General features: G+C 33.8%; 3 protein-coding genes and 1 non-coding gene across 4 annotated transcripts; 1 reads left to right on the top strand and 3 right to left on the bottom strand.

The window, feature by feature from the left end:
* Positions 1 to 601: 601 nt before the first annotated feature.
* On the bottom strand, positions 602 to 673 carry TRNAQ-CUG (transfer RNA glutamine (anticodon CUG)). The gene has a single exon. It is a non-coding gene; the product is annotated as a tRNA-Gln (tRNA).
* A 54-nt stretch (positions 674 to 727) lies between these two features.
* Positions 728 to 2,961, bottom strand: LOC105788208 (F-box protein SKIP8). Its single transcript, XM_012614981.2, has 3 exons — positions 2,267 to 2,961; positions 1,952 to 2,148; positions 728 to 1,359 (listed from the first exon to the last, which is right to left on the bottom strand). Exons 1-3 carry the CDS (start codon positions 2,720 to 2,722, stop codon positions 1,104 to 1,106), a joined length of 909 nt encoding a protein of 302 aa, XP_012470435.1. The 5' UTR covers positions 2,723 to 2,961; the 3' UTR covers positions 728 to 1,103.
* Positions 2,962 to 13,140: 10,179 nt separating this feature from the next.
* Positions 13,141 to 14,666, bottom strand: LOC105789571 (uncharacterized). Its single transcript, XM_012616944.2, has 3 exons — positions 14,350 to 14,666; positions 13,603 to 14,293; positions 13,141 to 13,494 (listed from the first exon to the last, which is right to left on the bottom strand). Exons 1-3 carry the CDS (start codon positions 14,664 to 14,666, stop codon positions 13,141 to 13,143), a joined length of 1,362 nt encoding a protein of 453 aa, XP_012472398.2.
* Positions 14,667 to 21,191: 6,525 nt separating this feature from the next.
* LOC105788209 (uncharacterized) lies at positions 21,192 to 23,603 on the top strand. Its single transcript, XM_052626956.1, has 6 exons — positions 21,192 to 21,393; positions 21,472 to 21,489; positions 22,168 to 22,249; positions 22,396 to 22,565; positions 22,674 to 22,850; positions 23,315 to 23,603. Exons 4-6 carry the CDS (start codon positions 22,423 to 22,425, stop codon positions 23,346 to 23,348), a joined length of 354 nt encoding a protein of 117 aa, XP_052482916.1. The 5' UTR covers positions 21,192 to 21,393; positions 21,472 to 21,489; positions 22,168 to 22,249; positions 22,396 to 22,422; the 3' UTR covers positions 23,349 to 23,603.
* The last annotated feature ends 2,871 nt before the right edge of the window (positions 23,604 to 26,474 follow it).

Genomic DNA, 26,474 nt, shown 5'->3' with positions numbered 1-26,474 from the left:
ATATTAATATTAATATTTTTATTTAATAAGAGTAATTCTTTCAAGTAACCTTCTATTTTCAGGGAAGTGTTAACGTGTCAAACATGTTAAATAACTTTTTTAACAATAATATTCCAATTAATCATATCCCATTGAAAAATTAACATTACAAATCACCAAACAACTCCTTAATTCAGTCTAAACAAAATCTCTAACTTCATCCTTAGCAAATGAGATATAGATTTAGCTGAATCGTGGGGATTGTTCTATGGTGCATGGAAAAAAAAAAGGGAATTAGACACATTGAAATTGAATTCCTAGGGGTATTCATCATTCAAAGGCCCTCCACCTGTTCACCAGTTAATGGCTGATGTTGTGGGGGTGGCTTTTCCTACAAATATATGATGTGGATCAGTAAGTAGTTTAGGGCATTTGTCCCTCCTATACAACCAAAAACAAAGGCTTTAACCAGCAGTAAGCTGATTATGGCTTTCAATATGAAACCCTGCTACGAGGGCCATAACAATGGAGATTAACCTGTTCTTTATTTTCATTGCATAAGCCATAAATAAAGCTTGAAGCCATGAACTAGTTGGTTGGTAGAAAAAAAATTAAAAGTATAAGGTTCCACCGAGATTTGAACTCGGGTTACTGGATTCAGAGTCCAATGTCCTGACCACTAGACCATGGAACCTTAGACGACAGTATTCGCAATTTTATGCTTTATATTATTACTTTTGACCCATCCCTGAAAAGTTCAACCACCTCATTATATTAAATAAAAATATTGATTCATTCAAAGCCGTTGCTCCTTGAGCTTTTTTTATTTTATTTTATCCAGAACGTTATCATGCAACTTTGTGAACCCATCTTCAATTCACATGTATACATTCATGTGAAAAAAGAACTGAAAAGAATATATAAATATATACAGCCAAAATTATGATACTTAAGAAAGTAAAACAAATAATAAAAGGACTAAAACGTTACAGGGACCTAAAAAAAAAAAAAAGAATGATCTTTGAAATAAATCCCAGAGAAACTTCCCGGCAACTTGCCTTTTGCTAATAGATTACTACTACTAAAATTATCCCTTGTATTAATTACTCTTTCATCTTCGGTTATCAATGAACAATTTGTTGTCCGATGTCACCGTCAGCCAGCATCTCCGAGCAGTGATGATCCACAAGGTACCAACGTCCATTATGAAACTCAAAGATGTTAGTCATGTTAAATGCCCCGTTATCCATATCAACATAGGTTTTCATAGTAATCCAAGCCATGTTCGTTAATACCCGAGCTCGAACATCTCTAACCTGAAAATCAACCCCTTGCTCCCAATTAAATGCATGCTGCCAACTCTGTATTACAGCATTAAACCTGCAATGGATAACAAAAATGACTCGGCATTGACTGAATACATTATCTTTTGTCTATTCCGAAATTCTATTTACATACAAGTGACATGCTTTTGTTCTAACATATGCCTCATACTTATTAAAGAAAAACATGGGGCCTTTTCTCTTTTCTTCTCACAGTTAAATTGCACTAATATGTCAAGACAAGCATTTCTATGCCAAGCACGGCATTCACTATGTTCGAATAGCAAAACGCTGGTAAAACCCTTCCAATGCCGAAACAAAAGACTCAAGCCATTAACATTGTGGTCATACAAACAACCTATAATCACCCTACAAATTAAAAAAGCTCTTCTCTATCTTCAAATATTCTTGGAATCATCAAAGCATTTCGGAGAAACATCTTAACTACACAAACACTCAATCGGCTATGCTATGTAACCGGTCAGCAAGTCCATGCAACTTAACCCAATCATAAGGTGAAAAAGATCTACCATGTTCAAGCAACAAGATACGAGCAAAAACTTATATACTGAAACACTATAACTTTCAGGCAACATAAGAACAAAAAAGAAGTGAACATCCTGATATTGAAGTAAGCAACATATTCATACCCTGAAAAAAGAACCCCTGACGCATGAATGCACTTTACATAATCCGCATTCAGCCAAAAACGACTCATAGCTGAAAGAGACCTATCTTTGATGATGTTAAAGAATTCGGAATTAACATTCATAATGGCTCTTGTAGCTGCGTAGTATGCCTTCCACCCATTAACAGGTGTTACTGTATCTTGCTCCAAAGTAAAATCCTAGCAAGCAAAAAGATTAAGCCAGAAAATTTAAGCGAAGAACCCCACTAATAGGTAAGTATAATGAAATAAATATTCAATTAAATCAAGGCAATAAAAAAAGGGGGAAATTGGGTACCTTGTGATAAAGCGCTTTCCAGGCATTATCATCATTAGCTGCCTTTCTCATAAGCGAATTAGTCATGGAAAGCCGACAAAGGCTTGGATAATCCAAGTAACTAAGCGCGTGGGTTGTAATCTCCGGGACCAACTGCTCCATCATTGACGCCCCGCTCTGCATCTCTGCCACAGCCTTCGAAACATCCGCCATCACCATATCCTCCTCCGCCGGACCAGCAGCACCTCCGTTAAGGAGCGCCGCAGAATTGGAAGTATGGTTGCAGGAGGAAGGTGGTCTGGCTTCTCTGGCTTGCTTTTTAGCGGATGACGTGGCGGTACCGGTTACGTTGGATTTGTGGTGGGGCCTCTTGAAGAATGAACGGACGGCAAGGAGGGAAAGGAGGGTGATGATAATTGCAGTGATCAACGGCTGATGGGATTGAAGAGCGATGGAGAGGCTATAGGCAATCTCCATTCATACGACATTAAATCTTCGCCGTACATTAAATAAAACCCTAGAAATCTCAATTGAATCCACAAAAAAAAAGGAAAATTAGAGAAAAAAAATGGTCTGTTTTCTAGGGAAAATAATTAAAAATGTAAATAAAATTTAAACGAAAATTCATTTTTTTCCAGAAGAGAGGGCGGAGAGTCGTAATCGTAACCGAGTCGAAGAAGAACTCAGACCAGAAAAATAGGTCAGTATTGAGGGACAGTTCTGTAATTGCGATTCATAGAATTTCTGCTTCGACGGCGTTTTGATGCATGTGTTCTTTTTAGTTTTTAATTTTTTATTTCGAATAAAATAACTATTATTTCTCCTCAACACAATTTTACAAGTGTGTTTTTATATGAAAACCATAAATCTAAATCATAAAATATATAAAATATTTTAAATAATATTTATGGATATCTAAAATAATATTATTTCAATTCAAATAATAATTTAAATAATATTCTTTAATTATTTTAAATATTTTATTATCTTGATTTGACTATGGATCAATATATTAAATTCACAAATAATATTTTTTTAAAAGTGAAGTGGATATCTTATTATTAATATTCGCATCCATTCCCTTAATATTTATTATCATAATGACAAATCTAATATTTGCAATAGAGAAGAGGGAAGTCACTCATCCAAGAGAGTTCAACTATGTGAAGAATGGTAAGATTCGGGAAGATCCATCTAAAAGGGTAACTACTAGATCTTCTCTTAGAAATACTTGTAATTATGTTACATTTATCTCATGCATTAAGCCTAAAAATATCAAAGAAACATTAAATGATGAATATTGGATATTGGTTATGCAAGAAGAGTTAAATCAATTTAAGAGAAGTAAAGTATGAACCCTAGTTGAAAGACCTTGAGATAAATATACTATATGTACTAAATGGGTTTTTAGGAACAAGCTAGATGAGAGTGGTAACATAGTGAGAAACAAGGCTAGACTTGTTGCTCAAGGTTACTCTCAAGATGAATGAATATATTATGATGAAACTTATGCTCTCGTAGCTAGGATTGAAGCCATTAGCATGCTTTTAGCTTTTACATGTTTTAATGATTTTAAATTATATCTAATGGATGTAAAAAGTTCTTTTCTAAATGGGTCTATAAATGAAGGAGTATATGTTGGACAACCACCCAATTTTGAAGATAAAAAATTTCCTCACCGTGTTTTCAAACTATTAAAAGTTTTATATGGTTTGAAATAAGTTCATAGAGCTTGGTATGAATGATTATCAAATTTTCTTGTTGAAAAAGGTTTTCATAAAGGAAAGGTTGACACAATACTTTTTATTAAAAGAAAAGACAATGATTTATTAGTAGTTCAAATATACGTTGATGATATTATTTTTTGTTCTACTAATGATCTTCTTTGTCAAGAAATTTCTAAGCTAATGGAAGGTGAATTTGATATGAGCATGATGGGAGAACTAAATTTCTTTTTGGGACTCCAAATCAAACAAATAAAGGATATTATCTTCATCAATCAAGCTAAGTACACAAAGGAAATGCTCAAGAAGTTTGGGATGGACACTCTTAAACCACAAGCTACTCCCATGAGCCCTTCTACAAAGCTTGGCAAAGATAAGGAAAGTAAATGTGTTGATTTAAAGTTATATAGGTCTATGATTGGCTCTTTGCTTTATCTTACAACAAGTACACCCAATGTCATGTTTAGTGTTTGCATGTGTGCTAGATTTCAATCATGTCCTAAAGAATCACATTTACAAGCCTTTAAGAGAATCTTTAGATTCCTTAGAGACACTCTCAGTTTAGGTCTTTGGTATCCTAGAGACTCATCCTTTAGTTTGCATGCACTCTTAGATGCGGATTTTGGATGATGCAAATTAGATAGGAAAAACACCTCTGATAATTATCAATTCCTAGGCAACATGCTAATATCATGGTTTTCAAAGAAAAAAATGGTGTTGCATTGTCCACCACCAAAGTGAAATATATTTCTGCCATTAGTTGTTATGCTCAAGTTTTATGAATGAAACAACAAATTAAGGACTATTAAATTGATTTAGATACCATCCCTATAAAGTGTGACAATACTAGTGCTATTTGTCTCACTAAAAATCTTATCCAACATTCTAGGACTAAACGCATTGAAATAAGAAATCATTTCATTAGAGATCATGTCCAAAAATGAGAAACAGTTCTAGAGTATGTAGACACTTTGAACCAATTAGCTGAAATTTATACAAAACCTTTAGACAAGGAGAGATTTTGGACACTTAGGAGAGAACTAGGTTTGACCACTTTGCCTTGACTTTGTGTTGAATTTTTCCATGGACATAGATTGATTTTTAAATTTGTATATTGTGCTTTTATTGCAAAAAGCATGATAGTATGACATTCATAGCTCTTGTATTCAAAAATATTGGGGGAGTTTTATGTGGTTATTTGATTTATTTTTACCTTATTTATCTAGCATGATTTTTTTTACTCTTGTACTTGCTAAGAATGGACTTAATATTTTTAATTTAGCATTTTTTAATCTAATTTTTCTTCATGAATCATATGCATCATGCTTGAATTTTTCATTTTCATGCATATGAAATCATTAGGGATGATCTTAGAGTCATTTTAGGACCCTTAGAACCCCTTAGGACCTAAAAGTTTCGTTTTTATAATTTTTCTGTACTTGAAAATTAGAACTGTAATTTGGTATCGATACCATTTAAAAAAATATCAATACTTTTATAAATATATCGGTACCATTGGGTTTTTAAAGGCACCTACACCATGTTTCTTCAAAAGTAATTTGCAAAAACCCAAAAACTTCATTTCTCTTCATCCAAAAATCATTTTCTCATATTAAAAAATTCTTCAAAACTCTTGATTCTTTTTTGAAAAATATTGTCTTTGCAATCCTTTAAAACACCATTGCATCAAGATTTCAACATTTTTAAGGTAAACCCTAAAATTTTCAATCTTTTGATTTTATGCAATGTAGGTTGGAATATTGTTTTTTGATGAACTATTGGGTTGATTTGGACTATATGCATCGTTTTTTGTTGCAAGGGGTATCCTTTTTCTAGACTTTTTCTTAAATTTTTTGCCTAAAACCCTTGCACACCAAGTGTTTGTCAAAATTCCTAAATGAATTTTTTTGGTGTTTTAGTGGTACTTTAGTGCTTAATTCTCAAAGTATGGTGCCTAAGAAATGACCCAGAACTGATGCATCATCATCACATCCTCCTAGTGGTCCTAGATCATCCTTCAATGCATGTTTTAATTCTGATGAGTATTGTGAACATTTTGATAGGAACTTTGCATCCAACAGAGTATGGGAGTCTAGGAGAGTTGATGTAGCCATGTTAGAAGGAATAAAATTTTCCTATCTTTCTATTTTTCGAAATTGGGGTTGGATGGATTTTCTTAAAATTTCCTCACTAACTTTCTACAATCCTGTTCGAGTGCTTTTCTCCAATGCTAAACTTGAACACGATGAGTCCAATAACACCGTTATAGCTATTACTTCTTTTTTAATGAACACCTATATCCATCTAACTTTATAGGATTTTGGAAATTTACTTCATTTGCCTTCTAGAGGTAACTTCGACAAAAAAATACCCTTTAATCTCGCTCTCTTCATTCAGTCCGGATTAGCATCCGAACTTAACATTCATAATCGTGTCCTCCATTTGATCATTACTTTGAACCTACGTCCTATTAAGAAACATACTAAGCTTCATAAAACTGATTTTTGGTGGCTCAATTCTTTCCATTTCGATAGGCATCCCAACCTAGCCCTTATCATGTTCAATGACCTAACTAAGGCTATCAAGAGGGCGATGAGTACAACTATCACCCTTCCCCATGGAACTTATTTGTCATATAACTTTAGGAGGTTAGGCATTAGCACACTTGGAGACACCCCCATTTCTTCTAACCAACCTATTAGTTATGGGGCAATTCATCATGCCGGTGGTAGCTGTCGTTACGACCACCGAATTTATTCCCCTACTTAGCCAATATTAACTGGTAATATAGAGTAAGTACGGATTCGTCCCACGAAGAAGCTCGTGTTAAACCTATTTGAAAAGAATTGAAATCAAATTAATATAAAAGTATGCGAGAAAGGAAAAATTGGGGGAGTTTCTAATAATGCTCTTTGGTAGCAAATAAATTGTAGCGTAAATTGTAAATGCTGAAAGGTTGTTGAATTAAGAGAAAGAGTGCTCAGTTAGTACTCCTTAATCCACCTAGCACACGTCCTTATCGTCATTCAATTATTTTAATAATCTAATCTAGCAGCAAGGCTGAAGAAAATCACTTACGAAATGAATTCTTAACCCCAAATAAATTCAAATTCAAATAGAGAACATTCATACTTGAATACCTACCTTTAATTTTTAATTAAAAGTGCACTAAGTATTTTAGAGATTTCACCTTGAGTTAATTAAAGAAAATCCTCCAGCGGCTTCCAAAATTAAATCTGAGTTGCTTCAATTAGCGGCATGCTAATTTATTATTACTGACTCTAAGTTTAATTAAGAAATTCGATTACTCAATTACTCTTAGATAATTATAAGAAATGTCCTAAATTAGATAGGCGATCAATCTAATTAATTTAGAGACAAAACTCTTTGAACAAGAAAATTTAATAACTCAAGAATGCTAAATCCGAATTTAAACAAATAAACCTTCAAATTTCTTGTGCTAAGTTTCATAAGTATCTAACTGAGCTTAATTAATTTAGCCACTCATAGCAATCGAAACGAAACAAAAATCAATTGTAAACAGCATAAATTACAGACTGAATCCTGGAAAAGAAAAATCTTCAAATCGTCGAGTTTCCCTTCTTTCGATTAGCTGAAATTCTGGGCTGTTACGTCAATTTTTATTCGGCTTTGCTGATTCAATTTCAGATTTCCCTTTGCTCGAGTGCCACGCTTCTCTGCTGCTGTGTGTTCCTCTGTTTTTTCGACTCTTCCCTTTTTTTAGCTGCTGGTCACTTCTATTTAAGGAGTAATGATATTAACCTTCCATAATTCAAATAAAATTTGATCTTATCCCCCTTTATCCTAGCTGAAACCGTCGCACAAGAATAGCTCCAGCTCATGTAGAGTTCCATTTCAATTTTACTTCTTAAAGCTGCACATAATCACTTGACTTTAATTAAAGTCGGTCACCACTCCAAGAGGGAAGTTAAATAATTCCCTTGCTGATTTTGCTGCATATTCGGTCTGCTGTTATTTAATTGGACCGAATTTTGTTTTTTTGTTTGTCCAATGCCAATTTAATTTCTTCAAAACCAGCAAATGATCATTCCCATCTAGCAGCTTTAATCATGCAAATTAATTTCCAAATCAAGCCCATACGGACATCCAAGTGTTCCTTACATTCGGCCTGTTGCTTTTTATTGGACCGAATGTTGTCCTCAATGTTAATTTAGCCTGCATATGATCATCATTCAGCAGTTTATTCATGCAGATTGACTTCCAAAATTGAGCTTATACGGGCACCAAAATGTTCCTTACCTACACATGAAATAAAATTAAAATTAAATTGTTGAATTTGGGGTACAATTAAATTAATTCGGCATAGAAGGTATTTAATCAATTTAGGCAGAATTATAACTTAATTAACCAAAAATTAATCAACAATTTAATAATTTAATTGAATAAGTTAAGCTCAAAATTGAACTTAACAAACTCCCCCATACTTAAATTATTGATCGTCCCTGAGCAATCAAGTCAAAAAGAATTTCAAAAATATCAAGAATAATCAAGAGTTGTTGCATAGCTCATGCTTAGGATGAATTTTGAAATCAACAATTTAGATTTTGGTTTATTTAAGAGAGGAAAATATAGAGGAAATTAACCATGCTTTTTTGATCAATTCTCACTGAAAAGAATAAAATTATTAACACTCTTCACTCATTGTGTTTAGGCTAGTACAATGCTCTCAAATTGAAATCGACCGTAATTAACCACCATAGGCTTGCTTGTCCATCTTACCTATAACTTAACACATAAAATTCCATAAATATAATTGAGGCAAAATAAAGGTTGTAATGAGGCCGAGGTAATGTGCAGTGGACGGGAGGAATTTATTTGGATGGTGGAGATAATTTCCTTAGACTAGTTAATCGTCCGGAAGTCATCAATTTTCTTATTTCTCTTTTCTTCTTTTTCCTTTCTTTTTTTTTCTCTTTCTTTGTCTTTAGAGATAACTAATCAGCCTTTCATCGTGTTCATCTCCATACCATTTGATTCAACCGATCCACTTCATGGTGATCACGTAATACTTTGTTTATAGGAAGGCTGCATTTTTTTTTCTTATCTTTCAAGAAAATCAGCCCTTTATTTCCTACTAAAAACCACCCAATTTGGCCAACATATGTCGAAATGATGATAAACTTCCAAACTGAATTAACTAGCCTAAGAAGGTGAGTTGATTCGGCTTTCGGCTTAATTTCTGGAGGTGTATAAAAAGTAAGGAAATTAAGGCTTCAAATTGGCTAGCTAAGTGGAATAATATCAAAGTCGGTTTTTTTTATGAGTAATCGTGGCTTAATTCCTATGGCCTCTTAAATCATATTAATGGAAATCAAATGTATTACTATCCTTAATAAGATCTAAAGCAAGTTCTAGAGTAATTTATAGTCGATAACAATAATCACACATGAATGAATAATAATCTCTGAAGTTGGCATGGATGTCCCAACTTACGCTCTAGGCTCAAATTCCTCATAAGGACCACATAATTGATCAATTAAGCAGATTAATTAATTTTTTTAACAAAATACTAACCAAAATCAATTAATTGAAAACAAAATTTAACCCAACCAATCGACATACAACCACCCCAATCAACTTGAATTCATGAAAGACATCTTCATTCTTTTATTTAAATATTTTCCTAAAGGAAATTCGCCAAGACTTATTCATGAAAGTTGCAAGCATCAAATATGTTAGAAAATCAATGAATTGATTCTCCCCCATACTTAATGTTTGCATTGTCCCTAATGCAAAAGAAAATTTAAAAATTAAAATTTACTTAATGGAAAGAAACAATAATGGTAAAGAAAACTTCCCTGAATATGTAGGTTGCCTCCCATAAGCGCCTTTGTTTTAAGTCGGTGGCTCGACATCACAATTTCTCATGGATCCTCAAGATTGATCTCCTCCAACCAAGCTGCTTGCTCTCCTTCATAAAAATGTTTCAACCTGTGACCATTCACTTTGAAAATTTTATTAGTCTCGAGGCTCCGAATTTCGATTGCCCCATGATGATGCACCTCTGTTATTACAAACGGTCCAAGCCATCTCGATTTCAATTTTCCGGGAAACAGTTTAAGCTTAGAATTAAATAATAATACCTTTTCCCCCACCTTGAATTCCTTGCGAATCAACTTGGAGTCACGAAATGCCTTCGATTTACCTTTGTAGATGACCGAATTGTCATATGCCTCCAAACGCAGCTCTTCCAGCTCCTGCAGCTTCAACTTGCGCTCTGCACCTGCCAAATTATAATCCAAATTGCATTGCTTAACAGCCCAAAATGACCTATGTTCAAGCTCTACTGGAAGATGACACGCCTTCCCAAAAACAACCCTGTAAGGCGACATCCCGATTGGCGTTTTGTAAGCTGTTCGAACAGCCCACAATGCTTCATCTAACCTTTGACTCCAATCTTTCCTATTGGGCTTAACAATTTTCTCTAAAATTCCCTTAATATCTTTGTTACTACTTTCGGCTTGCCCATTGGTTTGAGGGTGATAAGCTGTCGATACTCTGTGGGTGACACCAAATTGTGCAAATAAAGCTTTCAAGGTTCTATTACAGAAATGTGTTCCCTTGTCACTAATTATAGCCCTTGGTACCCCACATCTATTTAAAATGTTGGTCTTAAGAAGTTTCACCAGAGTTCTAGCATCATCAGCTCTAGTTGGAAATGCTTCTACCCATTTCGACAAGTAATCAACACACACAAGAATGTATAGATAACCAAAAGAAGAAGGAAAAGGCCCCATAAAATCAATACCCCATACATCAAATATATCACAAACATAAAAATTATGTAATGGCATTTGATTTCTCTATTTAAATTGCCGACTTTTTGACATGATGCACAATTTTTACAAAATGCATACGAATCTTTATGAATAGTCGGCCAAAATAACCCACACTCAACTATTTTATGAGCTGTTCTCTTAGGCCCAAAATGTCCTCCACCTTCTCGAGAATGACAAAAATTAAGCACCGAGTCTATCTCACTATCATCGACACAACGCCTAATTATTTGATCACTACAAAATCGCCAAAGGTATGGGTCTTCCCATAAGTAAAATCGGGCTTGACTTCTAATTTTTTCTCTTAAATGTCTAGGTGCATTCGTAGGGAACTCTTTAGTCACTAAGTAGTTCACTATGTCGGCATACCATGGCAAAACACTAGACACACTATAAAGTCGCTCATCGGGAAATAAATCACTCGGCTCATCCTTCAAAATTCCAGTCTCTATCCTACTCAAATGATCGGCCACAAGGTTCTCCTTACCTTTCTTATCTTTAATTTCCAAGTCAAATTCCTGCAAAAGCAAAATCCATCTTATTAATCGGGGCTTAGCTTCTTTTTTATGCAACAAATATTTAAGAGCACCATAGTCAGAAAATACAACAACTTTGACTCCTAACAAGTATGCTCTAAATTTTTCTAAGGCAAAAACTATGGCATAGAGCTCTTTCTCAGTAGTGGTATAATTGCATTGAGTTGGGTTCAATAGCTCGCTAGCATACCTGATAATATAAGACTCCTTACCATTTCTTTGTCCTAAAGTCGCACCAACAGCCTTATCACTAGCATCACATAAAATCTCGAAGGGTAATGCATAATTCAATCATTGAATGATAGGAGCAGTGATCAATTTCAATTTCAATTCATCAAAAGATTTTTTGCAATTCTCACTAAATTCAAATGCGACATCCTTACCGAGCAATGCACATAAAGGTGACGATATCTGCGAAAAATTCTTGATGAACCGACGGTAAAAACCTACATGACCCAAGAAGGATCGAATTCCTTTCACAGTACCTGGATAAGGTAGATTTTTAATTACCTCGATTTTGGCTTGGTCGACTTCTAAACCTTTAGCTGAGACGACATGCCCCAATACTACGCCCTATTCAACCATGAGATGGCATTTCTCAAAATTCAATATCAGATTAGTCTCAATGCAACGCCTAAGAACTAACACAAGATGATGCAAACATTGATCAAATGAATCACCATAAACCATAAAATCATCCATGAACACCTCCATTAAATGTGAAATAAAATCTGAAAATATGCTCGTTATACCTCTTTGAAAAGTGGCTGGTGCATTGCACAATCCGAAAGGCATTCTCTTGAAGGCGTAAGTTCCAAACGGGCAAGTGATGGTGGTCTTCTCTTGATCCTCAGGTGCGATGGGTACCTGTAAATATCCTGAATAGCCATTTAAAAAACAAAAATGTGAGCGACCAGCTAACTTTTCTAACATTTGATCCATGAATGGGAGGGGGTAGTGGTCTTTTTTAGTGGCTTTGTTCAGTTTCCTATAGTCTATACAAACCCGCCAACCATTCTGCACCCTCGTAGGAATCTCTAACCCTTCTTCGTTGGTAACTATTGTAGTTCCTCCCTTCTTAGGTACAACATGAATTGGACTTACTCACTTTGAATCGGTTATAGGATAAATGACATCGGCTTCCAACCACTTTAAAATTTTAGTCTTAACTACCTCCATCATTGGTGGATTCAATCGACGTTAGGGGTCTCTTTTGGGTACTGAATCTGGTTCCAAGGCTATCTTGTGAGTACATAAAGTCGTACTAAGGCCCCGAATATCGGCTAGTGTCCAACCGAAGGCTTCTTTATGTTCCCTCAAAACTCTAAGCAGCTTAGATTCTTGCATTTCGGTTAAAGCATTCGACACTATCAATGGTAAAGTTTGATTTTCCCCTAAATAAATGTACTTCAAATTTTCGGGCAGCTCTTTTAACTCTAATTTAGGTGGTGAAATTAATGAAGGAATTTGCTTACCAGTCACCGTAAGATTAGGGAGAATCGGCTTGAATCGTGTCAATTTGGGCGAGTCTAAAGCGCAAACTGAGTCAATTAAAGAATCAGAAATGATAAATTCCTGCTTGTCGATATCAAAAATGCTCTTAGCTAGAGCGCTTTTCAACTCGTCTTCTTCCCCTAATTCATAGACATCTTGAACAAAATTGTCAATTACATCAATAGTAAATACAGAATTAATATCAGTGGGATATCTCATAGCATCAAATATATTAAATTTAATTATCTCACCATCAAATTCCATAGTTAAATTCCCTTTATGCACATCAATTTTTGTTCTAGCAGTCTTAAGAAAAGGTCTACCTAAGAGTAGGGTACATCAACTGATTTATCACTAGCTTCCATGTCTAAAACATAAAAATCAGCTGGAAAAACTAACTCATTCACTTGCACCAGAACATCTTCTAAAACGCCATCAGGGTAGGCATTACTTCTATCTGCAAGTTGAATTATCAGTCCCGTGTCTTTTAATACACCTAATTGAACTTTATCGTAGATACTCCTAGGCATGACATTTATAGAAGCTCCCAAATCAAGCATAGCTCTATCAAGTTTAAGGTCTCCTATCTTACAAGGTATCGAAAACATTCCAGGATCTTTACATTTAATAGGAAGTTTCTTTTGAAATACAGCAGAGACATTTTCGCCTAGACTAATCTTCTCATTTCCAATTAATTTCCTTTTAGATGTTTACAATTCTTTTAAAAACTTAGCATATCTAGGTACTTGTTTAATTGCATCAATCAATGGGATATTAACTTGTACCTTACGGAAAGTCTCTAGAATTTCAGCATTGACGTCGTCTGACTTTTCCTTCCTCAAACACTGTGGAAATGGCGCCTTCGGCACATAAGACCGAGGTTGGTTATTATCGTTCTGACCTGTTTGTGCTTGAAGCTCGGGAACCCCTGTTTCTTGCTCAAAATTCGCTACATCGTGCAAAGCAGTGGACTGTTGTGAATGTGATTTCCCTGCTTCCTTTGGAGCTGCTTGCGACGGTTGTAAATCAGCCTTTGGCAAGGCTAAATTTTCCTCTTCAATATCACTAAATTGGACCTTTCTTACCTCAGTTTTGTCTACCTCATCGCTGTTTTGGGCTTTCTTTAGTGACGATCTCAACTCCTTCCCACTTCGCAAGGTTATAGCACTGACATTATCCCTCGGATTTGCCATAGGCTGTGACGGTAACCGATTATTTACCTGTGCTTGTAAGTTCCCAAGATTAACATCGGTCGACGAGGCTCTGGTTTGCAATTGCTTCACTGCCGATTCCAAAGACTGAAATCTTCCATCGGTTTCCTTCTTCTGGTCAACCATCATCTTCATCATTTGTTCAAGCATGGTATGAGTCTTAGTTTCAGCACTAAGATTTTGATGGTTGGTTTGTTGTTGTGACGAATTATATTGTCGGGAATTTTGCTGCTCGAATCCCGGAGGTGTGGCTCGGTTTTGATATCTGAGATTGGGGGATCTCTCCATCCCTCATTATAGGTAGCTGAGTATGGATCATACCTTCTCTGATTTGGAAAGACGGCGTTAGCTTCCCCTTCCTGTAATGTCGGACACATATCTGTGGTATGTCCTTCCAAACAACAAATGCCACATAGTGAAGCTTTCGCATTACCTCCAGTCATCAATTTACCTACCATAGCCGTTAAATTAGCTAACTGAGCCTCCATCATACTCGACTGGCCCTCATCCATTCGTTTACCCAAATCGGACCTCCTGAGACCGAATTGCTGTGTATTCTGCGCCATATTAGCAATCAAATTTCGGGCTTGCTCCGGAGTTTTATCAACTAATGCACCTCCACTCGCTGCATCAATCATTCCTCGATCTTGTGGCATCAACCCTCATAAAAATATTGTACTAAAAGTCGTTCACTAATCGACATCATGGACAACTCGCACATAGCCGCTTAAATCTTTCCCAAGATCAGATAGTGATTCACCCACCAGCTGCTTAATTCCACAAATTTCCTTCCTGATTGACCCTATTCTTGATGCCGGAAAATACTTCTCAAGGAAAGCCTTATGTAACCCTGTCCAAGTTGTGAATGAACCTGGCGGCATGTAATATAACCAGTCCTTCGCCAAACCTTGTAACGAGAAAGGGAAAGCTCGGAGCTTGATTTGTTCCTCTTCGATGCCATCTGGCTGCATAGTTGAATAAGTAATTAGAAATTCATTAATATGACGGTAAGGGTCCTCACCTGGTAGTCCATTGAATTTTGGCAACAAATTCAGGAATCCCGAATTAAGCTTTAATGGCCTATCAAGGGCAGGATACGTGATAGATGGTGGTTGCGCAGCCAAGTTGGGAGCGGCCAATTGCTTCAAGGTCTGGTTAGCCATGTTGGAATCTTCTGAAACGCGAGGCTCAATGTGGGGGTTGGAATGACCGGCGTGCCGATCAGTGATGTTATCAGGGTCTTTCGATGTTCATCTTCCACTCCTTAATAACATATACTAAAGGCTAATCTACCTGCATAAACAAAAACAAGAAAACACAATAAGTTCTGAAAATCAAATAGATTTGACTACGTCATGTCCCCGGCAACGACGCCAAAATTTGGTAGCTGTCATTACGACCACCGAATTTATTCCCCTACTTAGCCAATATTAACTGGTAATATAGAGTAAGTACGGATTTGTCCCACGAAGAAGCCCGTGTTAAACCTATTTGAAAAGAATTGAAATCAAGTTAATATAAAAGTATGCGAGAAAGGAAAAATGGGGGGAATTTCTAATAATGCTCTTTGGTAGCAAATAAATTGTAGCGTAAATTGTAAATGCTGAAAGGTTGTCGAATTAAGAGAAAGAGTGCTCAGTTAGTACTCCTTAATCCACCTAGCACAAGTCCTTATCGTCATTCAATTATTTTAATAATCTAATCTAGCAAAAGGTGAAGAAAATCACTTACTAAATGAATTCTTAACCCCAAATAAATTCAAATTCAAATAGAGAACATTCATACTTGAATACCTACCTTTAATTTTTAATTAAAAGTGCACTAAGTATTTTAGAGATTTCACCTTGCGTTAATTAAAGAAAATCCTCCAGCGGCTTCCAAAATTAAATCTGAGTTGCTTCAATTAGCGGCATGCTAATTTATTATTACTGACTCTAAGTTTAATTAAGAAATTCGATTACTCAATTACTCTTAGATAATTATAAGAAATGTCCTAAATTAGGTAGGCGATCAATCTAATTAATTTAGAGACAAAACTCTTTGAACAAGAAAATTTAATAACTCAAGAATGCTAAATCCGAATTTAAACAAATAAACCTTCAAATTTCTTGTGCTAAGTTTCATAAGTGTCTAACTGAGCTTAATTAATTTAGCCACTCATAGCAATCGAAACGAAACAAAAATCAATTGTAAACAGCATAAATTACAGACTGAATCCTGGAAAAGAAAAATCTTCAAATCGTCGAGTTTCCCTTCTTTCGATTAGCTGAAATTCTGGGCTGTTACGTCAATTTTTATTCGGCTTTGCTGATTCAATTTCAGATTTCCCTTTGCTCGAGTGCCACGCTTCTCTGCTGCTGTGTGTTCCTCTGTTTTTTCGACTCTTCCCTTTTTTTAGCTGCTGGTCACTTCTATTTAAGGAGTAATGATATTAACCTTCCATAATTCAAATAAAATTTGATCTTATCCCCCTTTATCCTAGCTAAAACCGTCGCACAAGAATAGCTCCAGCTCATGTAGAGTTCCATTTCAATTTTACTTCTTAAAGCTGCACATAATCACTTGACTTTAATTAAAGTCGGTCACCACTCCAAGAGGGAAGTTAAATAATTCCCTTGCTGATTTTGCTGCATATTCGGTCTGCTGTTATTTAATTGGACCGAATTTTGTTTTTTTGTTTGTCCAATGCCAATTTAATTTCTTCAAAACCAGCAAATGATCATTCCCATCTAGCAGCTTTAATCATGCAAATTAATTTCCAAATCGAGCCCATACGGACATCCAAGTGTTCGTTACATTCGGCCTGCTGCTTTTTATTGGACCGAATGTTGTCCTCAATGTTAATTTAGCCTGCATATGATCATCATTCAGCAGTTTATTCATGCAGATTGACTTCCAAAATTGAGCTTATACGGGCACCAAAATGTTTCTTACCTGCACATAAAATAAAATTAAAATTAAATTGTTGAATTTGGGGTACAATTAAATTAATACGGCATAGAAGGTATTTAATCAATTTAGGCAGAATTATAACTTAATTAACCAAAAATTAATCAACAAATTAATAATTTAATTGAATAAGTTAAGCTCAAAATTGAACTTAACAGCCGGCTATCATTATAATGCCAACTTCGGTGCGTGGATTAAGAGTGGTCATCCAGTGGAAAATGAAAATGAAGTTCCTTTACTCGAACATGTTCCTCCTCCGGCTTTTTCCTTTCAAGCTGCTCAGCCTTCGTTCGATATCAATGTTGCCATCCTCAATGCTCTACCTTCCTTGAGTAGCAATGTTTGGGGACTTCAAGATGAGTTTAGAGCTCATCTAGATGATGTTAAATCTCGATTTTTAGTATCAGAGATGCAAATGGAATCTCTCTTTACTCATTTTCCTTCGACACCTCCTTTCTCTCCTCATGATGACGATTAGAGTAGTATTTTAAGTTTGCATTTTTCTTATCATTGTTCATCACATTTGCATTTTTAACCTTAATTTTTTATTAGTATTATAAGATACTCTGGTATTTTTGTTATTTATGCTAGTTCTCTATTTCTTTATTGTCATATATTTTGAACTAACCATCTTTTTCTCCTCAAGATTTATTTGTCTTTTTTATATAACAAAAGGGGAAAAGAAAAGGTAAATTGATTAATTAATATTATGCTTTTGCTAACTTATGCAAATAATGTGACCATTTTCTTAAAAGTAAAAATGAATTTCAAGTTTTGAAAATGTATGCCAATTTTTATTTAGGCCTTAAATTGAAAATAACTTTTATTAAAGGAGCAATTTATTCAAAAACAAATTTACCAATTGTTTTACTATATCAAAAGGAGAGATTGTTAAACTAAGCTTTATTTGATAATATGTTTTGATATATCAAATGAAGTGTTTTTGAATAAAAGTTAAAATTGAACAAAATTGACAAAATGATTTTTCAATGCAAGTTTAAGAGACAAAATTTTAAATCTTTACTTTGAATTCTTAGAAAATTTTTAAATGAACTTCAAAATCAAGTCAAAATGATTTTAACAAAGTAAAAAATTTTTATACTTATCAAAATAATTTTCAAACAAGGCAAGATAGCTACAGGCAAAAAAGTTCTCACAGGTTAAACTTTGTCCTCAAAGGTTGATCAATCTTTACTAATTTGATTATACTCCCTTGATTTTGAGGACAAGGTTTATGATCTTAAGGGAGTTGTAAGGTTAAACATTGTCCTCAAAGGTTGATTAAATTAGAAAATTTGGGAAAATCCTTAGTTATGGAAAGCTAAGGTAGTGGAGTAGGAAATTGGGGTCGAACCACTCAAAATTCTTATGTTCAATTTTTTTTCCTTTGTCTCTAGCTTTCCTATTTTTTTAAAAAATCAATTCACCTCCTCTTGGAAATTTTAGTTAGATCATTTGAGCTAATAGTTATGTAGCACAGTTGTGTATGTAGATGTTGCACCAAAAGCCATTAAGTTTCTATTTATTCCTAATACCCTGGAAGGATACGCAAAAGCCTGGTTAGATGCTCTGCCTCCAGACACCATCACTATGTGGGCATTAAGTTTCTATTTATTCCTAATACCCTGGAAGGATACGCAAAAGCCTGGTTAGATGCTCTGCCTCCAGACACCATCACTATGTGGGCAGAATATGTACAGTTATTTTTGCATCGAGTTGTACCAACGACTATGGTAATTAGCACCTACGAGGAGTTATTCGAATTCAAGTAAGATGCTACCAAAACATTTAAGGTGATTATCTGAAAGGTATTGGGATGAGGTATTGATCTCACTATACAACTGCAATTTTTTTATGATGGGTTGGATGGACATAATAAATGATAGTTTGACATCATAGTTGAAGGAAGTATTTGGGCAAAAACGGGCCGTGAAATAGTCATACTGTTGGAAAAGGTAAGCAACAGCGATTATACATGAGGCATGAGTATGAAACTAGAAACTGTGGAGGCATTGGAAACCATACCACAAGATGTTATGACAGGTAATCAGGAAGATTCAAGAGAAGTGTTGAAGGAAGAAGAAGAAATCACTGAAAACCTGGAACAAGAAAATGATGAACTAATATTTTAGTTAGATTGGTGGAATAAGAGTATGGAACATCAGGAACTGGTAAACTCATCTTCAAACAAAATGAAACCTTCTATCTTAGAACAACCTGTCTTAGAATTAAAACCCCGTCCTGATCATTTGAAATATGGGTATTTGGGAGATAGAACACCTTATCGATAATTATTGCAGTGGGTCTATCAGCAAAACAGGAAGGGGTATTATTGGATGTTTTAAAAAGGTACAAGAAAGTGATTGGATGGACTATCACAAACATTAAATGAATCAATCCAGCCTTATGCCAGGATAAGTTCAAACTGGAAGAGGGAAAGAAACCAGTTGTAGATGCACAACGACATTTAAATCCAACCATGAAGGATGTAGTAAAAAAATGCTTAAATGGCTGGATGCTAGAATAGTCTATACTATTTCTGAGAGTAAATAGGTGAGCCCAACATAGTGTGTACCGAAAAAAGGAGGGTTAACAATAGTAAAGAACGAGAAGAATGGATTCATCTCAACTCATAAAATAATTGGATGTAGGGCGTGTATTGATGATAGGAAATTGAATGATACGACTAAAAATGATTATTCTCCTTTCCCATTTATTGATCAGATGCTTGATAGATTAAGATGAAGAGAATATTATTGCTTTCTTGATGGATACTGTAGATACCATCAGATTCCTATACACTCCAAGAATTAGGAAAAACACCACATTTACATGTCCCTTTGGTACATATGCTTTCAAGCACATGACATTCGGTTTATACAATGCCTCGACAACTTTTATGAGATGTATGATTGTTATCTTTGCATTTATGTTAGAAGATGGCCTTAACATGTTTATAGAAGATTTCTCGGTATATGGAGACTCATTTCGAGAATGTCTAGATAATCTTGAGAGAATGTTACGAAGATTTGAAAAAACCAACCTAATACTTAATTGGGAGAAGTGCCATTTATGGTGAAAGAAGGAATGGTTCTAGGACATCAGATCTCTAAAAAAGGCTAGAAGTAGGTAAAAAGAAAATTGAAGTCATAAAAAAATTTTCAATTCCCATTACGGTTCATGGGGTAAGAAATTTCTTAGGACACAAAGGTTTTTATAGGCGATTTATTAAAGATTTCATTCAAATCTCAAAGCCACTGAACCAATAAAAATAAATGTTTAATAAGGAATGTATTGAAGCTTTTTAGGTAATAAAAGAAAAACTCACCTCTGCATCTATTATTGTTAATCATGATTGGTCAAAACCTTTTGTTATTATGTGCGATGCTAGTGACTATGCTGTAAGAGCAATGTTGGGACAAAAGAGGGACAAGATATTCTACGCCATTCATTACGCGAGTAAGACATTGAACTCAGCACAATGTAATTATACTACCACAGAAAAAGAAATGCTAGTCATTGTGTTCACATGTGAGAAATTTCATCCTTATTTGATGGCACACAAAGTATATGTTTATACAAATCACTCCACATTGAAATATGTGATAAAAAAAGAGAGACTAAAGCTCGATTAATGAGGTGGGTCTTATTGCTTCAAGAGTTTGACCTTTGGATAATAGGTCAGAAAGGAACAAATAATAAAATAGTTGATATCTATCAAGGTTGAAAACTAGAACAGAAACAGAAAATGTTGATATGGTAAACGAAACTTTCATTGATAAGCAATTATTTAAAGTGGATTTGTATCAAGACGGGCACAAGGATGATAAAATGCCATGGTATGCTGATTGTGTTAATTATATAGCCCTAGGTGTCTTTCCAATAAATTCCTCTTAGAAACAAAAATAGAGGATTATCCACGAGTCCAAACTATATATTTTGGAAGAAACTTATGTTTTTCGACAATGTGCAGATTAATTAATTTGAAGATGTGTAGCAAAAGAAGAGAAAGTCGGCATCCTAAAAGGATGCCACACAGCACCGTGTGGTGGACATTTCACAGGAAAAAGGATCGCTCAAAAGATATTGCAATCGGGATTCTATTGGCCCACCATGAATAAAGGCACCTACCATTTTGTGCTGAAGTGTGACAGATGCCAACGAACTGGAACTATACCGAAGAGGGATGAAATGATGCAAACTGGAATCTTAGGGTCTGTTTGATAGGGGAAAAATATTTTCCGGAATTGATTTTCCCTCTTTTTCAGTGTTTGATTGGAGGAAAATATTTTTCTTTTGGAAAATCAACTACAAAACACGGGAAAATGCCTTACAATTTTTGGGAAATTGTCTTACCGATTCAATCTCCGTAAGACATTTTACTAAACCTGTCAGGCATTCTTCTCCCTTCATCCAGTAAGCTCCCTTCATCCATTCTTTTCCCTTCCTTCATTCCTTCAATTTTCCGTTATTGAAAGCTTCATTTTGGTTCAGAACTGGAAACCGCTGTTGGTACGTTGCAATTTCATTTCCATTTTTCGACGGTTACTTGTTTATTTTTCATTTCTTTTTGGCTTTTATGCTCCGTTTATTTTTCATTTCTTTTTGGCTGCTACTGCCGTTGCCATTTCTGCTTTCAAATGATGGGTAAGCTTCCTTCTTCTTTTATTCTTCGTTCGGTTGTTAATGCTGGAAGCCATCTTTCTAATTTCCACTCTTTCTTCTTCTTCTAACACCATTGCTACCCACATCGACTGCCTAAGTAAGAAACCCATGTCTAGAAACCCACTCTTTATGGTTGTATTATCTCTAGTAATCTTTTGTAAATATAATGTTTTCATCTTTGTTGTTGATTTATATTTTGCCCTCTTTATACATAATGTTCTGTGTAGAGAATGAGTATATATGTTGTATCCTGTTGAATGGGAATATATAATTGAACCTATTTTACTTTTCTTTTCCCAGTTGGTTGTGGAAAGAATGTTTTTGTGGTTTTTCTTTGTGAGCGGAATAATACATTGAGTGGAGATGCAAGTTAATTATATCTGTTTTTTTTCAACAACTTGGCGTGTAAAGCTCTTGGTAGAGAAGTTACATGTTATGATTTTCTCCATTTGGCTTGTTGGCTGGCCTGGGTATGTATCTATCTGCAACTAATATAATCTGTTCTGTTAACAATTTTTTGTATAGTCCACCTTCATTCTTTGAGCATTACTTCAGAAAAGAACTTCCTCTTTTGTACAAATATCTCCAGGAAGCTCCTGCTGAAAAGGTAGTTGAATCTTATAAGTTAAATGCTTCAGACAGATCAACTGATATTCCCTTTGCATTCTGATATGATAATTGTTTTTATTTGTTGTCGTTTTGTATGAATATGTTTATCTCGCATATTAACTCCTTATTCTTTTATGAACGCAGGTTTGTTGGAAAGATGTAATTCATTGGATGTGGCCACTTTTTAGTGATAATTGGGAATCTTGGAGAAGTGAGGATTTGAATCTGAGTCCTTATCCTTTTACAGTTAGTACTTCTCTTTTGGAGCTCAATCACGTATTCATGATTCATGAATGCTTCAAGCCATTTTCATGGTTAATTTTGCACGAAACCCATCTTTTATCTTTGTAATTTGACTATAAAGTCGACAATATTTGGAGTTTGGGTTTGAATTTTAACATAGCAACCACCTACCTTTACAGCATATGTAAAGTTTACTGCTGCCAAAAGAATTGTTTGCAGAGGAGACCAAAGTCCAGAAACTCTTTTTCTTTTGTGCTTCCACAACTGATTTCTCCATTACCTCAACTTTCAGCTTCAAAGCTTGAGCTACTGTCTCTTTCTGTCATTGATTGTCTGCAGGGAAAGAAAAAGTCAAGGTAACGAATACTTGAATTTTTGTTTTGTTTTTATTATGTAAATGGTGTATCTTGAGCTGCTGCGTTTGTTTAATTGGATGTTAAATTTTGAACTTTTAAAGAAGCTATGACTTCTTTTTTTTGCTTTGATTTACTTGTAAAAGTTAAAATTTGATGTAAATTAGCTTTTAGGCCTTTGTAAAAGTTGAACTGTATTCTTCTTTTATATATGTGCTGCTATAATTTTACCGGGTTGTTATACATTATCTTAACTCACACGACTTGTACTTGATGCAAATGTCTATATATACATGACAAACACATTCTAAACATGAAAATATGAGTTGCATTTTACTAATATCTCTTGCGACTGGTGCCTGGTGTGATGTCCATATATCCAAACATGAAAATGTTGGTTCCAATTTACATATCATGAAGATGGTAGTTATATAATTTTACATTCATGTGTTTTGGGGTGATTGCAGATCAAGGATGGTTTTGCTAAGGGGAAAGACCTGATTGTGTCTGTTATGTCTACAATGGGGGAAGAGTAGATCTGGGCTCTCAAAGACATTGGTCCTAAGTAGTTTCAAATTCATTTATTGCAAATCTTAGATGGAACCATAAAAGACTTTGGCAGTACTAAATGCGGTTTTGATGTTTTGTTTTGGGTTTGGATAGAAAAAAGAGAACAACAATATAACTAGTTTCTTATTGTGCTATGGATTACTATTTTGCTTTTCTTTTTCAATAATTTTTATTATCTCGTCTTTATTTTTTGTGTTGGTAACATTTAAATTCTAGCTTTTAATTGCATATTACACTTGCATTAGTTACCCAATATATATTAATGTAGCAATTTAAGTTTGACATATCATTTAGTACGAGTTAATACAATATACTAGTTTTTTTAAAATGAAATTTTCTATAATTACAGTATTTTTTATTTTAATTTAAATCCCATGTTAAATATATGTATCACAAGAATCAGATTGGATAAAAGTAGAATCAAATTAATATAAAATTTAAATACAAATAAATGTTTTAATAATGAAGAAGTAAAATCAAATCGGTATAATCTACAAATAGATGAACATTTGGAATTTAATTAGATAAAACTTTTATTAATAAAAATTTATTTATAAATAAATCATTGCAATATGTGTAAAAATAATTTAAAATATAAAAATTTATTAATATGTATATAAATTTATTAATATATGTAAAACAACTTTTCCGGAAAATATTTTCAAGAAATCATCAAGCAATGAGAAAATATTTTACATGATTCAATCAAACACCAGAAAATATTTTCCAGTAAATCATTTTACAGAAAAGTAAAACATTTTCCAGAAATCATTTTACGGAAAACATTTTACTGCCAATCAAACAGACCCTTAGAGGTAAAAATATTTGATATATGGGGAATTGACTTCATGGGGCCTTTTCCAAGATAATTCAAAAACCAGTATATTCTATTGGTCGTAGATTATGTCTCCAAATGGGTCAAAACAACGACTCTGCCCACCAATGATACAAGGTCAGTAGTAAACTTTGTGAGGAAAAATATATTTTCAAGATTCGGAACTCCACAAGCTCTTGTAAGTGATGAAGGATCTCATTTAACAGTTTCAATCAATTGTGGATAAATATAGTGGAAGACATCGAATTACTACAGCATATGATCCTCAAGAAAATGGATAAGCAGAAGTGTCCAATCGAGAAGTTAAACAAATTTTGGAAAAAATGGTAAACCCGAACAGGAAAGATTGGGCACTTCGATTAGACAATGCACTGTGGGCATACTGAACAACATCTGATAAGACTATAATGCATTTTTAGCTTATATCTTTGATTCTAGAATATATGAAATGAAATTTGATCAAGTACAGAAAGTTTACGAGTTTACAAATGTTTTTCCTAAAAAATTACCGGGATTATCATTAGAACGGGAAGTTGAGTTCACTATTCAGTTAGTGTTAGGGATTACTCCAATCTCGGTTGCTCTATACACAATGACTCCTATCGAAACCATTTTTTTAAAAACAAAAATTTTGGTTATCGACCTTCAAAAAATGAAAATTGGGAGTCGCCACCAATCTTTTATTGAGGTGTGATTGGATCACCTAAAAAATAGCTTTGGTCTACGAGTTTTAGAAAAACGGATTCGGGAGTCAGTTACGTACGAGGAAGGATTAGCACCCTCGTAACGCCCAAAAATTGGTACCAAATTGATTAATTAACGTCTTAAATTCGAGAGTTAAAAAAAATGCGATCTTTAATTAAATTAAAATATTTATTAAGACTTTCTCATTTTGAAAGAAAAATATCACACCCAATGTGTTAGGGCACAACATTTTATTCTCTTCAAGATGAGTTAGTCCAAAAAACTCGTGTAATAAAATTTAAGAAAATATCTAATTGTTTAAAATTTATGAAGAAATCGCAGCCCAATACGTTAGGGCACAATTTCCTAAAGTCCCAAACATTCAATATTTCCTTTATTTTTTTTAAAAATCCTTGTCTCGAGAAATCAACGTGTCACATCCAATACGTTAGGACACAACATATTGAATTCCCGATGATAAGTTTTATTTTGTTTGATTAAAGAGCAATTCTCGATTGTTAGATTTAACGAAGAAAATCGAACCCAATACGTTAGGGCTTAATCTTCTCGAAAATCCTAAATATGAGTATTATCTCTATTTTGAAAAATTCCATTTTTAAATTCGAGTAAAAAGATGACGTAATGTTATGTTGAATGTATGAATAGATGCCTCTTAAACAAATATCAATAATGAATACAACAATTGTTAGAAATAATATGAATAAATAAATAAATAAATAAAAATAATGACATACAAAATATCAAATAAATGAGCAAATTAATAATAAAAATATAAAACATAAATTGATAAACAAATGATTGAAATAAACAAAAATATATAAAGAATAAGAGATACATAACATATAAGAAAAAAAAACAAACACATGATTTACATATAAAATTTTGAATTATAAAATTTATATAAATATATAATGCATTTATGAAAATAAAGAAAAGTATATAAATATACATATTGACATATTATAAAATATGTGTTAAAAATATAAATAGGTAGTTAAACATTTTTTTGAAAATAAAAAAAACATAGATACATATAAATATAAAAGAATATTCATAAAAAATGTATACATGTACATATAAAATATATATATATAGATTTAAAATAATTAAATCATATCTACATTATCAAAACTAATTAAAAAATATGTGTATATATATAAATATGCTAAAAATATTAGTTTAAAAAATATAAATACGTACATAAAAATAAATATACATATATATAGAGATAAAATAATAATAATTACATATGAAAATTATAAAAATGATAATAATAATTACATTATTAAAATTAACTAATTTTAAGAAAAATATAAAAAAAGACTAAATTGAACTGCAAATAAAAAATCTGGGGTAAATCCGCAAATAAATAAAGCCCAAAGGACTGTATTGAACGAGCGTATAATCATGAAGGGACTGGAAGGGCAATTTTCCCTTTCCTTCTAAACAGCGTCGTTCGATAGGGACCAAATTGAATTTTAAAATAAATTAAAAGAGAATTTTAAAAAACAAAATAA

This window comes from Gossypium raimondii, chromosome 2, assembly GCF_025698545.1.
Source record: "Gossypium raimondii isolate GPD5lz chromosome 2, ASM2569854v1, whole genome shotgun sequence".
Taxonomy (NCBI): domain Eukaryota; kingdom Viridiplantae; phylum Streptophyta; class Magnoliopsida; order Malvales; family Malvaceae; genus Gossypium; species Gossypium raimondii.
Note: the sequence above shows the minus strand (reverse complement) of the source record. Positions and strands in the feature narration are given on the sequence as shown.

What these genes read in the sequence shown, in the direction of transcription:
- LOC105788208 (XM_012614981.2), bottom strand. Translation starts at nt 2,722, where the DNA reads ATGGAGATTGCCTATAGCCTCTCCATCGCTCTTCAATCCCATCAGCCG. An exon ending in GGAAAGCGCTTTATCACAAG is followed by an intron (nt 2,149 to 2,266) that starts GTACCCAATTTC and finishes TTTGCTTGCTAG; the next exon opens with GATTTTACTTTGGAGCAAGA. An exon ending in TCAGGGGTTCTTTTTTCAGG is followed by an intron (nt 1,360 to 1,951) that starts GTATGAATATGT and finishes TATCCATTGCAG; the next exon opens with GTTTAATGCTGTAATACAGA.
- LOC105789571 (XM_012616944.2), bottom strand. Translation starts at nt 14,666, where the DNA reads ATGATTGATGCAGCGAGTGGAGGTGCATTAGTTGATAAAACTCCGGAG. An exon ending in GTCTTTCCAAATCAGAGAAG is followed by an intron (nt 14,294 to 14,349) that starts GTATGATCCATA and finishes CCCCAATCTCAG; the next exon opens with ATATCAAAACCGAGCCACAC. An exon ending in TTCTAGAGACTTTCCGTAAG is followed by an intron (nt 13,495 to 13,602) that starts GTACAAGTTAAT and finishes GGAAATGAGAAG; the next exon opens with ATTAGTCTAGGCGAAAATGT.
- LOC105788209 (XM_052626956.1), top strand. Translation starts at nt 22,423, where the DNA reads ATGTGGCCACTTTTTAGTGATAATTGGGAATCTTGGAGAAGTGAGGAT. An exon ending in TGCTTCAAGCCATTTTCATG is followed by an intron (nt 22,566 to 22,673) that starts GTTAATTTTGCA and finishes CTACCTTTACAG; the next exon opens with CATATGTAAAGTTTACTGCT. An exon ending in CAGGGAAAGAAAAAGTCAAG is followed by an intron (nt 22,851 to 23,314) that starts GTAACGAATACT and finishes GGGTGATTGCAG; the next exon opens with ATCAAGGATGGTTTTGCTAA.